We start from the raw sequence: 14,172 nt of genomic DNA, 5'->3' as shown, positions 1-14,172 counted from the left end.
GGCGCCAGCCACGGCAGCTATCGCCGCAGATCCCAACTTTGCGGCGGCTCTGGCGGCGGCTATCACGTCGATCATAAACGGGTCGGGTCATCAACCGAATAGCGGCGGCGGCAACAGCAATAATAATAACAGCAATAATGTCGCCACGACGAGCAATGGTGACACGAGATAATGAGAGTTTTCTTGTCCTCTGTCTTTTCTCGTCAAATAATTTTCTTGGTTGGTCCGTCGATTTATTCTTTCGAATCTTTTTTCAAGCTTTCTTAATGTAATTACGCTTTTGGGTATGCTTTTGGTATCCGAAGAACAATGGTGTTATGAACATATTTTTTTTTCTCTTTTTTTTTTTGTTGTTGTCGCGTCATACATTGCAGAAGACGAATGATCATAGCTTATCTCTGATTTTTTTTTTTTGCTGCAAATTTATAAAAACTTTTAAATTGTCATTAAAATTACTATGGGTCACCGATTTTTTATGTACAATCACCGATTTTTTATTGTAAATTCTCAAATTATTACGGGTCAAAGTATAAATCATGTATAATAACGGGGTAGAGTTCAAAAAGTGAAGAGTTTCTGAAACGGCTTTGCTTATCTCTGTACGTATAGGTTCATAAACGTGAAGGGTTCGCTTGCGTGTGGCACATCAAAAGCAATTATTTTTCTATTTGTAGCAAAAAAAATAATTTATCGATCAACTTACAATAATAGTAAATAAGGAAAAATGCCAAAAAAAATATAGAACTTTAATTAATATCAATGTCATAGTTATCTATAATTTTTTTTGCATTTTCCTACTAAACAATCATTATTATTCCGAAAAATTCTATATTTTCTGTAAAATATACCTAGTTTAAAGTATAGGGGTGAAAGTGAAAATCATTGATAATACGGGGGTGAAGAGTTTGCTGAGCTGTCGGGCCCACATGGGTGTAATCAACGTGAAGCTTGGCTTCTCCTACAACCCAAAGTTAATGTCAGTCCATTTCCATCCAAAAAATTTCAATCAATTAATAAATTATAGTTACACAAAAATATAATATAATATACTTTGGTTTTCACGTAAAGTTTGCCATTAAGATGGTATGTCATTTAACTAGATAACATTTAAAATCGTTTAGGAGTCTAAACACAATAACTTCAATGAAAATAGAATAACTATGTGACTAATGGACTAACTCAAAACAATGTAAACTATTAAGAATCCATTGTAAAATATTTTATTTCAAATTTATAATGGTATTGTCGACACAATAAATATTTGATTATTTCCTTACACATATTGGATAAAAAACACCACCAATAACATGTTAAAAATATAAAAAAAATATTTGTTGAGTTTTACAGGGTACACGCGATAAAGTTAGTATTGATTTTTATTAATTTTGTATAAATTAATTAAAATTAATCTATAAAAATGAAAACGTGGAATCCAATGTTAAGAGCAACACATATATATATATATATATATATATATATGAATCTACCACTAGTGATTTTCCTACTGTACGACAGTTTTAAAAAATAAGTAAAGAGGTTATTAAAATGGGATCAAAAGGCCAAAGTGGGGGAGTAAAATATCCTTAAATTAAAAATATGGGGGTCAAAATGTAAATACGATATAGAAATAGGACAAAGGGGATAATACCGAAAAGTTTGGAAGTTGTGGGGCCCAGGGACGGTGTTATCAAACGTGACGCGTTGCTTATGCGGCACACATCAAAGAAGTGAATCTCTCTCATTTTGCAACGTTCAAGTAATCATTTATTTAATTTTGATTCTTATTTGAGTTAATTAATTAATTAATTAATCAACACGACTAAACAAGCAAAATAGAGCAAGATTAACGCCATTGCTTAATCACCTTCTGCGTGTATAAATAAATCCCTAATCCCTTCGTCTTCGTCTTCATCGTGTCTCGTCAACTGGGTTTCTCCCCCTTGTAAATCTTCACCCTCATTCGTTTCGGTGAGTTCCTTTTATATATTTATTTTTGGTGGAAATAAAGAGAGAAAATTTAGCTTTTTTTAAATAAAAAAAATTGGGGGGTAAATGCCATTTCCTCTGATATTAGTTTTTTTCTCCATGGAAGCAAAGATTTCCCCAGTTTTGTTTGTTCCTTGCGATGCTTTCTGGAATTTGTTCGGAGCATTTCCCATAAATGGATGGCATTTCTGGGCTTTCGAATTTGAGATCATATCTGCTTGAAAATGCATATAAAAAAATTGTAACTTTATTCGTAGTTTCTTATGGGGAATAAGAATATTTGGCTTCTCGAATTGTAGATTCCTTCTAGGGTTTGGTGTTGTTTTCGGAGATACGAGGTTTTAGGACAATCTGGGCTTTGATCATATGAATGAACGAATGGGGACAACGGTGAAAGGAAAGAATTTGACCCCCATTGTAATTATCTGTGTGGGGCTCGTTTATGATTTGACCTTTTTATTTTTTTCCCGGAAAATTCAGACATTTTTTAAGGAAAACTCATAGTTTAGCTTTTCTTAAAAAAGTCATCGAATTTGACTGTTCGAAATCTCTGCCCTGAAGTTGGAAACTGGGTTTGGATCATCGGAGTTCCATGCTTTCGTCTGATTTATGACATTTTTTCCCCCTTTTACCCTCTTTTCTCGGCTTGAAGTTTCAGCGACAGTGTAGTTTCTTGTCTAGAAAATTATAACAGAGCATGTATTTTTTTTTCTTCGTCAGTCATTTTTTCATTTCTTTTGATTCGAAGAAGACGATGATATCAGACAGAGAATCAGTCCCGTCTTTTGTCGATTTGGTCGAAAGTGATGAACTGGAAGATCGAAGTGATCCGACTTTTCTGCTTCCGTTTCTCTCTCCCAAAATGATTATTTCATGTTTGGTTCTGAATCGTCCTGTGTTATGTTTAAGGATTAGCTTTGAGATCTTTTTTTGCAATTCCATAAACTTAAAGCCAAAGAGACAGAACACAAAACATGTCTCCTTGCCTGCTTTTTCTTGTATCTTGTTATCTAAACCAATCTTTGTTCGTACTGAAACGATTGTTTCTTGAGTTCGTACTCAAGTTTTAAAGTGCTGGACTTCGATATTTTGGTATAAATACCTCTCAGGATCGATCGGCCTCGGCTTCCTGTTACCTGGTTTATGATCTACTAAATCATCTTCTTGACGAATCTTGATTAGCATTGTGGCTCAGCTCGCGGGCTGATTCGTATCCTAACATCTTTATCCCGGCTTTCGATTTGTAAAAAATGGTGAATGATCAATGACAGGTTGAGATGGGAACCCCTCTTCGATTTCTGCTGCTTCCTCTGTTGGTATCGTCGGTTTTTATATCCTTGGCCTCGTGCGAGGAAAGCGACGATGGAATCTTGAGAATCGGATTGAGGAAGATCAGACAGGACTGGAATAACGGGCTGGCCGCCCGGCTTGGTTCGAAGAACAGGGCACCTCCTCTTGAAGGTTATCGCCCAAGCAATGGAGATTCCGGAATTATCGCGCTGAAAAACTACTTGGATGCTCAATACTATGGTGAGATTGCCATTGGTACCCCGCCTCAGAAGTTTACAGTGATCTTTGATACTGGAAGCTCTAATCTATGGGTACCCTCTTCTAAATGCTACTTCTCGGTAAGTTTATACGAAACATACTATGCTATTTTATCATAAAACCGAGATAATCGAAAAGAGAATCAACTTTTGACTGTTTAATGTTGTCTAGATTGCGTGTTTCTTCCACTCGAAGTACAAGTCCAGCGAGTCGGAGACATACCAAAAGAACGGTTAGTTCTCTCTGCTCGTCTCGTCGTGGAATATCGATATGAAACTTTTTTTTATATACTGATTGAACGTCTCCTTCACAAATATGATTCTTGAACTTCAGTGTTCTTGATTGATTCTTCGATATATGATTTTAAATCTGATGTTGGACCGTGAAAATTCGCAGGAAAACCTGCTTCAATTCGGTATGGGACTGGCGCTATCTCCGGTTTCTTTAGCAATGATGACATTACAGTCGGTAACTTGGTTGTCAAGAACGAGGTAAAGCCCTAAACCCGATTCATCCATCCATTCGTACGCCAATGATTCTCGAATTCCATGGTTTCTTACAACCATACACGCGTTTTTTTTTGTGCATTTCAACCGTGTCTTACTTGCACGTCTTAATCACGGGTAGGAGTTCATAGAGGCAACAAGCGAGCCCGGCATCACGTTCATGATGGCAAAGTTTGACGGTATCCTCGGGTTAGGATTCCAAGAGATTTCCGTCGGGAATGCAACTCCAGTTTGGTATGCAACTTTATATTTCTTGCTGCTATTTTTGCTCGGTTAAAATAGCTGAATCTTGGCTGCAAATAAACTTGAGATTAAGGCGCTGTTGTTGTTACAAAAGCTGTCTTGACCCGAGGATTTGAATGTTGCATTAGGTATAACATGGTAAACCAAGGTCTGGTTAAGGAGCCGGTTTTCTCGTTCTGGTTGAACCGAAACACAATTGACAAAGAAGGCGGTGAGATTGTCTTTGGAGGCGTCGATCCGAAGCATTTCACAGGGCAGCACACTTACGTTCCCGTCACTCAGAGAGGTTACTGGCAGGTCGGTTTTAGGCTTTAGCTCTTTCGTTTCCGCATCTTCCATTTTCGACCCTCGGCCTTGACGTTTAATTTCCGTCGACATTCTGATAAAATCCGAAAACATGTTTCTTTGTGTGACAGTTCGACATGGGTGATGTCCTCATCGATGGCAAACCGACTGGTTTGTAAAAGCTCTTATGGTTTTGCTTTGGTTTCATTGCTGGAGATTTCATGTCTGAGATTTCGCATTTTCATGAAGAGAAAAGGAAAAAGATCGAAACTTTTTTTTTGTCATTCAGGATACTGTGGCAAAGGTTGCTCCGCCATTGCTGACTCAGGAACTTCTCTGTTGACGGGTCCGACGGTAAAGAAAGATTTTCCCTTTTTTCGGAGTTCTTGAATGGTGTTTTGATCTGTTTTGCCTCTGAGAAAAAACCCGATTTGACGACGAAATTTCGGAATAGACGATCATCGCGATGATCAATCAAGCTATCGGAGCGGAGGGAGTCGTCAGCCACGAGTGTAAGACGGTCGTGGATCAGTACGGGAAAACCATCCTGAAATTGCTTCAGGCCGAGGTGAATGAATCCACTTCCTTTGGTTTACAGTGCCGCTCCGACGAAAGGGATGAACATAACGGTTCATCGGAATATTACACGTGAATTAGATGTCGCCTCGATTTGTTGATTTTGCAGGTACACCCGTCGAAGGTTTGCTTCGAGATGGATCTCTGCCTTTTTGATGGCACACGCAGTGTAAGGTCAGTAACCCGCATTTCGTTTTCTCGAAAGTGGCGGTCGAGGTTGCGTAGTTTCGAACAGTTCGATATCTCGTACGATAACCGGGATAGCGTAAAAACCGATGTGAACTTGAACCATTTTCATGTTATGGTGAAGTCCGGACATTGAGATGGTCGTGGACAAGAACAAGGACAGAAAATCCGGCGGTAAGAAAGGAGCGATGTGCACGGCATGTGAGATGGCGGTTGTCTGGATCCGACACCAGTTGAAACAGAACCACACCGCAGAACGTATTCTCAACTACGCTGATCAGGTGACTCTCCAAACCGAGTAGCACATCACCCGAAACCAGCATGGATATTTCGGTTTGGTACGGTTTGGTTATTCGGTTATTAACCAAATTGCCCACACTACCCGAAACTAAATCGACGTCTTTCGGTAGCAATTCAACTCAAAACATTTTCCGGGTCTTTCTTGTCCGTCGTCTTTTTTAGCTTTGCAGCCGGATTCCGACCGCAAACCTACCGTCGGCGGTGGACTGCGGGAAGATCCCGACGATGCCTACCGTCTCATTCACGATCGGCGGAAAAGCCTTCGATCTCTCCCCGCAACATGTACCTTGCTCTCATCCATGTTTTTTTTCCTCGAGCCGGGAATCCTTTATCGGGTACTGATATCTATATTCGCTTGCGTGTGGCACATCAAAAGCAATTATTTTTCTATTTGTAGCAAAAAAAATAATTTATCGATCAACTTACAATAATAGTAAATAAGGAAAAATGCCAAAAAAAATATAGAACTTTAATTAATATCAATGTCATAGTTATCTATAATTTTTTTTGCATTTTCCTACTAAACAATCATTATTATTCCGAAAAATTCTATATTTTCTGTAAAATATACCTAGTTTAAAGTATAGGGGTGAAAGTGAAAATCATTGATAATACGGGGGTGAAGAGTTTGCTGAGCTGTCGGGCCCACATGGGTGTAATCAACGTGAAGCTTGGCTTCTCCTACAACCCAAAGTTAATGTCAGTCCATTTCCATCCAAAAAATTTCAATCAATTAATAAATTATAGTTACACAAAAATATAATATAATATACTTTGGTTTTCACGTAAAGTTTGCCATTAAGATGGTATGTCATTTAACTAGATAACATTTAAAATCGTTTAGGAGTCTAAACACAATAACTTCAATGAAAATAGAATAACTATGTGACTAATGGACTAACTCAAAACAATGTAAACTATTAAGAATCCATTGTAAAATATTTTATTTCAAATTTATAATGGTATTGTCGACACAATAAATATTTGATTATTTCCTTACACATATTGGATAAAAAACACCACCAATAACATGTTAAAAATATAAAAAAAATATTTGTTGAGTTTTACAGGGTACACGCGATAAAGTTAGTATTGATTTTTATTAATTTTGTATAAATTAATTAAAATTAATCTATAAAAATGAAAACGTGGAATCCAATGTTAAGAGCAACATATATATATATATATATATATATATATTTGTGTGTTGGATCAGTACATATTCAAGGTAGGGGAAGGAGCGGAGGCGCAGTGTACCAGTGGATTCACCGCCATGGATATCCCTCCACCACATGGACCTCTCTGGTAAATAATATGAATCCAAATATATTATATGTCACATTGTATCATTAGTACGTATCCGTATATTATATTGTATTGTATATTGTATGATTGCAGGATACTGGGTGATATATTCATGGGACCGTATCATACGGTGTTCGATTACGGGAAAGCCAGAGTTGGGTTTGCCAAAGCAGCTTAAAAAGACCAGACGCAACATATATATATATATCACTGTTTCATCATTTGCTTTTGTGTCGGCATTTGTATAAACTCTTGTCCATGAATCTCCTGCAAATTCCGTCTTTACAGCAAAGATTCAATAAAAAAAATGATTCAGAAGATTCCCTTGGAATTTACGAGCGAATTTCGGGCATTTGAATTTTGGATTTCGAATTTTATCCTCCATTCGAATTTCGGATTCCCTATTTGATCCCAAAAATTACACAAAGACAATCTAGATTTCGATAATTGAGTTCGGGATCGGGTATTACCCGCAGATATTTGAGTAAATTGTAAATGATACTTTTACCAAAAATATATTACATATAAATCTATTTAAATGTTGAATTTGAATTTGGTTAATTAGAAATTTTCGGATATCTGACCCAAACCAATTCATATACGATACCTATTTTGTAAAAATTCGCTATTTCATATGTGAAATCGGGTTGGTAACACGAATATTTAAAAATTAATTTGGATATCCAATCAAAATAGATTCGATATCAAATATAGAGATACTTAAATTCGATTTCAGATAAGCCAAAAATTTTAGATATCCGATCTATATCTATTCCTAGCCATAACAATTGTGAGATGAAATCGTCTTTTCAGTTTTCATTGCCTGAAAAAAAAAAAAAGAAGATCAGATACTAAACCAAACCGAATCGCACCACAAGTCCACAATTCTAGGACAAGACCGAACCGGATCGTCCCCAATACCAAACCTCGCTAAACCGGTTCGGTTAATATAGTGGTTTTTGAAAACCGAGTACTAAACGATCACAAGATGTATACACGTAAAATAGAATTCACACTTGATTTCATGAATCCGAGATTTTATTTACATATTTGGACAGTCTGAAATAAGATGTTGACATCTCTTTAATCTTTCGTCCATTATGAAATTGAGTTACGTACATTTCTTGAATTTATGCAATTCTAGTAACATTTATATGTCACGGCTCACGATTTCACAAACGAAATGAAATAAACGTGTAGCCCTTTTTTGCCCATTACATTGTTCATACATAAATGGACCGACCGATGAATGCTTGATCAATTAATTACATGGACGGACGATTGTGTTATTGTTCGCCCATTACATTTTACATGTATGTTGGTATATTTTTTTTACACGATTAAGAAATTTAGTAAGGAATTTTAATATTTCGATAGATATTTACGTAATCCGTCCACGCATCATGCATCTCTAAACCTCACAAGTTATTTTTATATTTTAGTTTTTTTTTTAATATTTATATCAATTCTATCGCATTCGCATGTGTATTTTTAACAGAGCAAAATAAAATAAAAAAACGAAGTATCTTTAATTTTGTATTGTTTATAATTAGATAAGATTATCGCATAAAAAAACATTACATAATGAACAATGTTAATATAATACACAAGAAATGTTTTATACGTTGGGAACACTCATTCATCTATGTAATGTGTAACCAGATTTTCATATGAATTCCAAAGTCTAATTGATTACTTTTTAATCTATTTCCTTCCCCGTAAAAAAAAACCCATTTAATCTATTTACTTTTAAATCTATATTTACCACCAATGTAAATAGATTTTCTTTGCTGAACTAAAACATAAACACAAGTATGAACATTGTTCCAAAGAGAGAGGAAGTGATCCAAAAATGTTGGGAGTTGGGTTTTATTTACTGATTCCAATTCCAAACATAAGACCGACCACCGCATAGGAATTCCTCAAAAACTCAAACAACATTCATCATAAGTGGCATTGAAACAGCCAACTGGTCAACCTCTCCAGCTTGGTCAAACATGTTCTATTTGGTCAAATGGTTTTCCTATCTCTCTCTCTCTCTCTATATATATATATATGTGTTATATGTGTGTATATGTATCTCACCTGCTGCCAACCAACACGTACTAACCATAAAACTGCCAAAGGAAAACACAGAAAATCTAATCAACCCACCAAAAAAAAAATTATTAAAAATTATTCAAGTGCTGTTTCTGATATTATGGCTTCATTGCAAGCTTCAAGATTGTTGCTTTCGTCTTCTTGTCCTTCCACGAGGATGAGAGCTGCTTTCTCCGTTCCTATATTGTCTAAACTTAGCGTCTCGGTTCCGAAAATACCGACCATGAATCAGAATCTGGTCAAGGAATCGAGATTCGAGTTGGACGAGCTCACGGCTGTTCTTCCGTTGGTCCAGAAACCGGGGAGAGCCTCTGATTCTGTCCAAAGGTCGCGCCTTTACGCGGTGCTGGAGGAAGTTATAGACAGGATAGAGATGCACAGAAACATCGGAGAGCAACGCAACAACTGGAACTCCCTCATGCTCGGTTCCATCAACACCATCACTCTGACAGGCGCTTTAATGGCGGGAATGGCGTCCGGCGGAGGAGGAGATTCTGTCATGGCCATGAAAATGGCTTCGACGGTTTTGTTGGCCTCGGCTACGAGTATGGTCGCCATGATGAACAAGATTCAGCCATCTCAGCTGGTGGAAGAACAGCGTAACGCCACGAGGCTTTTCACTCAGCTCAGATTCAGAATCGAGAGCGTTCTGATGAGAGAAGAGACAGAAGTTGGAGAAGATGAAGTGAAGGAAGCGATGGAGAGAGTGCTGTGTATAGACAGAGCTTACCCTCTTCCCCTCCTCGGAGCAATGCTCGAGAAATTCCCGAAAGAGTTCAAACCCTCCATCTGGTGGCCTCAAAACAATCGAAAAAAGGCCCAAACCCGCTCTGTAAATCGATCAAAGATAGAAAATGGATGGAGTAAAGAGCTGGAGATGGAGATGGAAGAGGTGATGGAGGTGGTGAAGAGGAGAGATTCGGAGGAATACAAGAACCTTGGTGACAAAGCGTTGAGGCTAAACCGGGTCTTGGCCATGTCCGGACCGGTTTTGACCGGAGTTTCCGCCATAGCCTCAGCTTTTATCGGTCACGGTTCGTGTTGGGCAGGAGTTGCAGCCACGACGTTAGCTGCGTTAGGATCGGCGGTGAACGCGTTAGAGCATGGTGGCCAAGTGGGGATGGTGTTTGAGATGTACAGAAACAGTGCCGGATTCTTTTCTGAGCTGGAAGATTCGATCAGATCCACCATCGGAGAATCTGAAACGGGGAAGAGAGAGAACGGCGAAGTGTTCGAGACGAAGATCGCGTTGAAGCTCGGGAGGAGCTTGTCTGAGCTGAGAGATCTCGCGAGAAAATCGGGTTCCTCTCGTGTTGAAGGATCCGCCATTGATGAGTTCGCGAGCAAGCTTTTCTAGTGACAACAACGTATAACAGGAGAGAGAGAGACAACAACGTTAAATCTGTACATGATTCATTCATTCTTTGATAGATCATATTCGTGGTGACAGCAGCTTCGCACCAATACTTTTGTAATGGGCCAATCGTATTCATTCGGCCCATTTAATATAAGATTATTTAACAAATACTAGGACTGGGCGTTTCGGTTCGGTTCTCCGGAACCGGACCGAACCGAACCATTAAAACCGTATTTTTCCCGACCCGAAACCGCTGTTATTTTCCGAACGGTACCATTTTTAGAGAACCGAATTTTTCCGGAATCGAACCGAACCGAACTTTAAAAATCTATCATTTTTTTAATAAAACCCGGAACCGAACCAATACCGAACCGAACCGAATACAATAAAAAAACCCGATTGGTACCTATTTTTGTAAAATCGAAAGAAACGAATCGATTTATTCTGTTCCGAACCCGAACCGTTTTCCGAAACGTCCACCCCTAACAAATACAAATACTGTGTATTACCATCTTAAGACGAGTTATTTTTTAAAAATAAGTATGATTGTTACAAAATAATTCATACTTATTTAAGTACAATCTATTTGTCATCTAGTTAAAAATCCTAAACTAGTATACCTTTTTTTAAAAAATAAAAATCTATACTTTAAAATCATCATAAAAAATCGTAACATAATATATACTTAAAAAAAACTCTACACCTTAATATATCATAAAAAAATCTTAAACTGTTATATTTGCACAAAAAAAATCTTAAACTATACACTTATAATACACTCATCGCATAAAATCATTAATTTATCTTTTTCTAGTGAAAAATCACAAATTTCTTTAATTAAACAAATTAATTATGGAATAAATAATTAATAGTTTCATATACAATGAGTGAAAAGATATTAAGTGTCAATATATTAACATAATCATCTATAAATAAATAACAAGTCTATCCTGTATAAGTTCAATTAAAAGTTTTTTATTATAAGTTTTATATTTAATTCAAATAAAACCATAAATTCAGTGGTTTAATTATTTAAGTTATTATTGTTATTTATTTATTTTCTTCTCAGATACTGTATAAAATAAAAAGGAAAATAAGTTTTGTGTTTTTATTGAAAATATTAAAAAACAAATTAGATGGTAAAATTTAAAACAAAACAAATATAATAAATAATTCAGATGTATTTGGAAGTATTCAAAATTTATTTGAAAAGAAAGTAACTCTCATAAAATATAAATTTTTGTTAATTACATTTACGTGATCAAATGATAAATTTTATTGTTTGCTAAAAAAAAGAATTTTATAATGTGTTTAAAATGTTTAACTTTTATTTGTAACAGTGAAATTTTTCATTTTTATAATTAATTTATATCAATTTTTCAAATGTAAGTGACAGTTTATTTATTTTTTTCCAAAAAAGTAATAGTTTAGAATATTAAGAAAAAGACATTTTGATTAGAGAATCTATGTTTATTAAATAAGATAGCCCCTGTTATTATCGCTACAATTTTTTAATAAAGTAAATTATTATAACGTATATAAAGGTTCTACAGCTTCAATATGAAACTATAAGTTCGAAAAAAAAGGGTTTGTCAGAATGAAACAATAAAATTAATATTATTCAAAAGTAAAAATTGATTTACTAAAAATTAGTGCATAAAATAATGATTCCATGATTTTATTATGAAGCAAAAAGTTTGAAAAAAAAAGGTTTTTTTCAAAAGAATATAATAAAACTAATACTGAAATAAAAAAGATCGATTTCCTAAAAATTAGTAAATAAAGGTCAATAAATATTTTGTTCAATGGTAACAAATATTACTATAAATGTTAAAATATATGCGTGTGCAAGCATAAAAGAAAAGGATATAATATCGATTTCTTGCGTGGAAAGCGAACCAGAGTTATTTTGAATCTTCGACAAAACTGTTAACATCTGATCGAATTAGAAATTTGATTATTCATATAATACAACCAATGTTATAAATTTGATGGTACAAACAAATCAAAGAATGAATGAATCAATGTCCTACCGTGGCAACTGTATCGTAACTAGAAAAGCTTGCTCGCGAACTCATCAATGGCGGATCCTTCAACACGAGAGGAACCCGATTTTCTCGCGAGATCTCTCAGCTCAGACAAGCTCCTCCCGAGCTTCAACGCGATCTTCGTCTCGAACACTTCGCCGTTCTCTCTCTTCCCCGTTTCAGATTCTCCGATGGTGGATCTGATCGAATCTTCCAGCTCAGAAAAGAATCCGGCACTGTTTCTGTACATCTCAAACACCATCCCCACTTGGCCACCATGCTCTAACGCGTTCACCGCCGATCCTAACGCAGCTAACGTCGTGGCTGCAACTCCTGCCCAACACGAACCGTGACCGATAAAAGCTGAGGCTATGGCGGAAACTCCGGTCAAAACCGGTCCGGACATGGCCAAGACCCGGTTTAGCCTCAACGCTTTGTCACCAAGGTTCTTGTATTCCTCCGAATCTCTCCTCTTCACCACCTCCATCACCTCTTCCATCTCCATCTCCAGCTCTTTACTCCATCCATTTTCTATCTTTGATCGATTTACAGAGCGGGTTTGGGCCTTTTTTCGATTGTTTTGAGGCCACCAGATGGAGGGTTTGAACTCTTTCGGGAATTTCTCGAGCATTGCTCCGAGGAGGGGAAGAGGGTAAGCTCTGTCTATACACAGCACTCTCTCCATCGCTTCCTTCACTTCATCTTCTCCAACTTCTGTCTCTTCTCTCATCAGAACGCTCTCGATTCTGAATCTGAGCTGAGTGAAAAGCCTCGTGGCGTTACGCTGTTCTTCCACCAGCTGAGATGGCTGAATCTTGTTCATCATGGCGACCATACTCGTAGCCGAGGCCAACAAAACCGTCGAAGCCATTTTCATGGCCATGACAGAATCTCCTCCTCCGCCGGACGCCATTCCCGCCATTAAAGCGCCTGTCAGAGTGATGGTGTTGATGGAACCGAGCATGAGGGAGTTCCAGTTGTTGCGTTGCTCTCCGATGTTTCTGTGCATCTCTATCCTGTCTATAACTTCCTCCAGCACCGCGTAAAGGCGCGACCTTTGGACAGAATCAGAGGCTCTCCCCGGTTTCCCGCCATCGCCATTGTTGTCTGGTCGGGTTTCAACCAATGGAATGGATTTTGTAATCCCTTCGGACCCCATAAGTGTGAATTCCTTTGTCAGATTCCGAGGCTTGGAGGTCATGATTCTCTGTGGTAACCGAGGGACAGAGATTGCAGCTCGTGTTCTTGTTCTTACTGAACAAGAACACGGACAACACAAAACCAGAGTAGAAGCCATAGTTTGAATCGAACAGAACAGATCTGAGAATATTTTATAATCAAACTCTGTTTTGGTTTTTGTATTTTTTGGAATAGATATTGTGACAAGGTTGAGTTCTACATATATACACACATATATATATATATATGTATGTATGTATGGAGAGCTATTCAAAATGAAAAATGGATAGGATGGTCAGAAATAGTTTTGGCGACTGCCTTGAACGGACGATGGGTGTGACTCGGTCCATATCTCTGACCTCTTCAAGTCATTGTTTGCGATTCATTACTCTCTCTCTCTCTCTCTCTCTCTCTCTCTCTCTCTCTCTCTCTCTCCGATTCTAAATAATGTAAGATCGGTCCATATGAGGACAATATCATGCAAAAAATTTATTTCATTTTCAGCTAAAACTATTACAACGACCGAGCTTATTATATGACATTTTCACCGTATAAGACAATTAGAAATACTTGC

At 37.1% G+C, this 14,172-nt stretch overlaps 4 protein-coding genes across 5 annotated transcripts in view; 3 read left to right on the top strand and 1 right to left on the bottom strand.

Annotated features, from left to right (window-relative positions):
- LOC104806313 (probable WRKY transcription factor 31) overlaps positions 1-402 on the top strand; it is a 3,545-nt gene extending 3,143 nt beyond the window's left edge. The window contains exon 7 of one of the 2 annotated variants that reach the window (XM_019201694.1): positions 11-402. In XM_019201694.1, the coding sequence (XP_019057239.1) occupies positions 11-172 (162 nt within the window). In that variant the 3' untranslated portion in view covers positions 173-402. Of the gene's footprint in view, positions 1-5 lie in introns of both variants that reach the window. The other variant, XM_010531148.1, reaches the window with a different exon arrangement.
- Positions 403-1,861: 1,459 nt separating this feature from the next.
- Positions 1,862-7,266, top strand: LOC104806312 (aspartic proteinase A3). Its single transcript, XM_010531147.1, has 14 exons — positions 1,862-1,968; positions 3,258-3,614; positions 3,706-3,766; positions 3,931-4,025; positions 4,162-4,274; positions 4,412-4,580; positions 4,700-4,739; positions 4,858-4,922; positions 5,023-5,136; positions 5,254-5,318; positions 5,455-5,611; positions 5,793-5,912; positions 6,847-6,935; positions 7,029-7,266. The coding sequence occupies exons 2-14, from the start codon at positions 3,264-3,266 to the stop codon at positions 7,111-7,113; spliced, it is 1,524 nt and encodes a 507-aa protein (XP_010529449.1). The 5' UTR covers positions 1,862-1,968; positions 3,258-3,263; the 3' UTR covers positions 7,114-7,266.
- Positions 7,267-8,841: 1,575 nt separating this feature from the next.
- On the top strand, positions 8,842-10,478 carry LOC104806311 (probable F-box protein At4g22030). Its single transcript, XM_010531146.1, has one exon. The coding sequence runs from the start codon at positions 8,950-8,952 to the stop codon at positions 10,390-10,392; it is 1,443 nt and encodes a 480-aa protein (XP_010529448.1). The 5' UTR covers positions 8,842-8,949; the 3' UTR covers positions 10,393-10,478.
- Positions 10,479-12,326: 1,848 nt separating this feature from the next.
- Positions 12,327-13,787, bottom strand: LOC104806310 (probable F-box protein At4g22030). The gene has a single exon (XM_010531145.1). The coding sequence runs from the start codon at positions 13,714-13,716 to the stop codon at positions 12,445-12,447; it is 1,272 nt and encodes a 423-aa protein (XP_010529447.1). The 5' UTR covers positions 13,717-13,787; the 3' UTR covers positions 12,327-12,444.
- Between the last annotated feature and the right edge of the window lie 385 nt (positions 13,788-14,172).

This window comes from Tarenaya hassleriana, unplaced genomic scaffold (genome assembly GCF_000463585.1).
Source record: "Tarenaya hassleriana unplaced genomic scaffold, ASM46358v1 Cleome12, whole genome shotgun sequence".
NCBI classification, from domain to species: domain Eukaryota; kingdom Viridiplantae; phylum Streptophyta; class Magnoliopsida; order Brassicales; family Cleomaceae; genus Tarenaya; species Tarenaya hassleriana.
Note: the sequence above shows the minus strand (reverse complement) of the source record. Positions and strands in the feature narration are given on the sequence as shown.

Excerpts from the sequence above, each read along its gene's own strand:
- LOC104806312 (XM_010531147.1), top strand. The coding sequence starts at position 3,264 with ATGGGAACCCCTCTTCGATTTCTGCTGCTTCCTCTGTTGGTATCGTCG. Across the intron at positions 5,137-5,253 it reads TGAAATTGCTTCAGGCCGAG|GTACACCCGTCGAAGGTTTG; the intron begins GTGAATGAATCC and ends TTGATTTTGCAG. Across the intron at positions 5,612-5,792 it reads TTCTCAACTACGCTGATCAG|CTTTGCAGCCGGATTCCGAC; the intron begins GTGACTCTCCAA and ends CGTCTTTTTTAG.
- LOC104806311 (XM_010531146.1), top strand. The coding sequence starts at position 8,950 with ATGGTTTTCCTATCTCTCTCTCTCTCTCTATATATATATATATGTGTT.
- LOC104806310 (XM_010531145.1), bottom strand. The coding sequence starts at position 13,716 with ATGGCTTCTACTCTGGTTTTGTGTTGTCCGTGTTCTTGTTCAGTAAGA.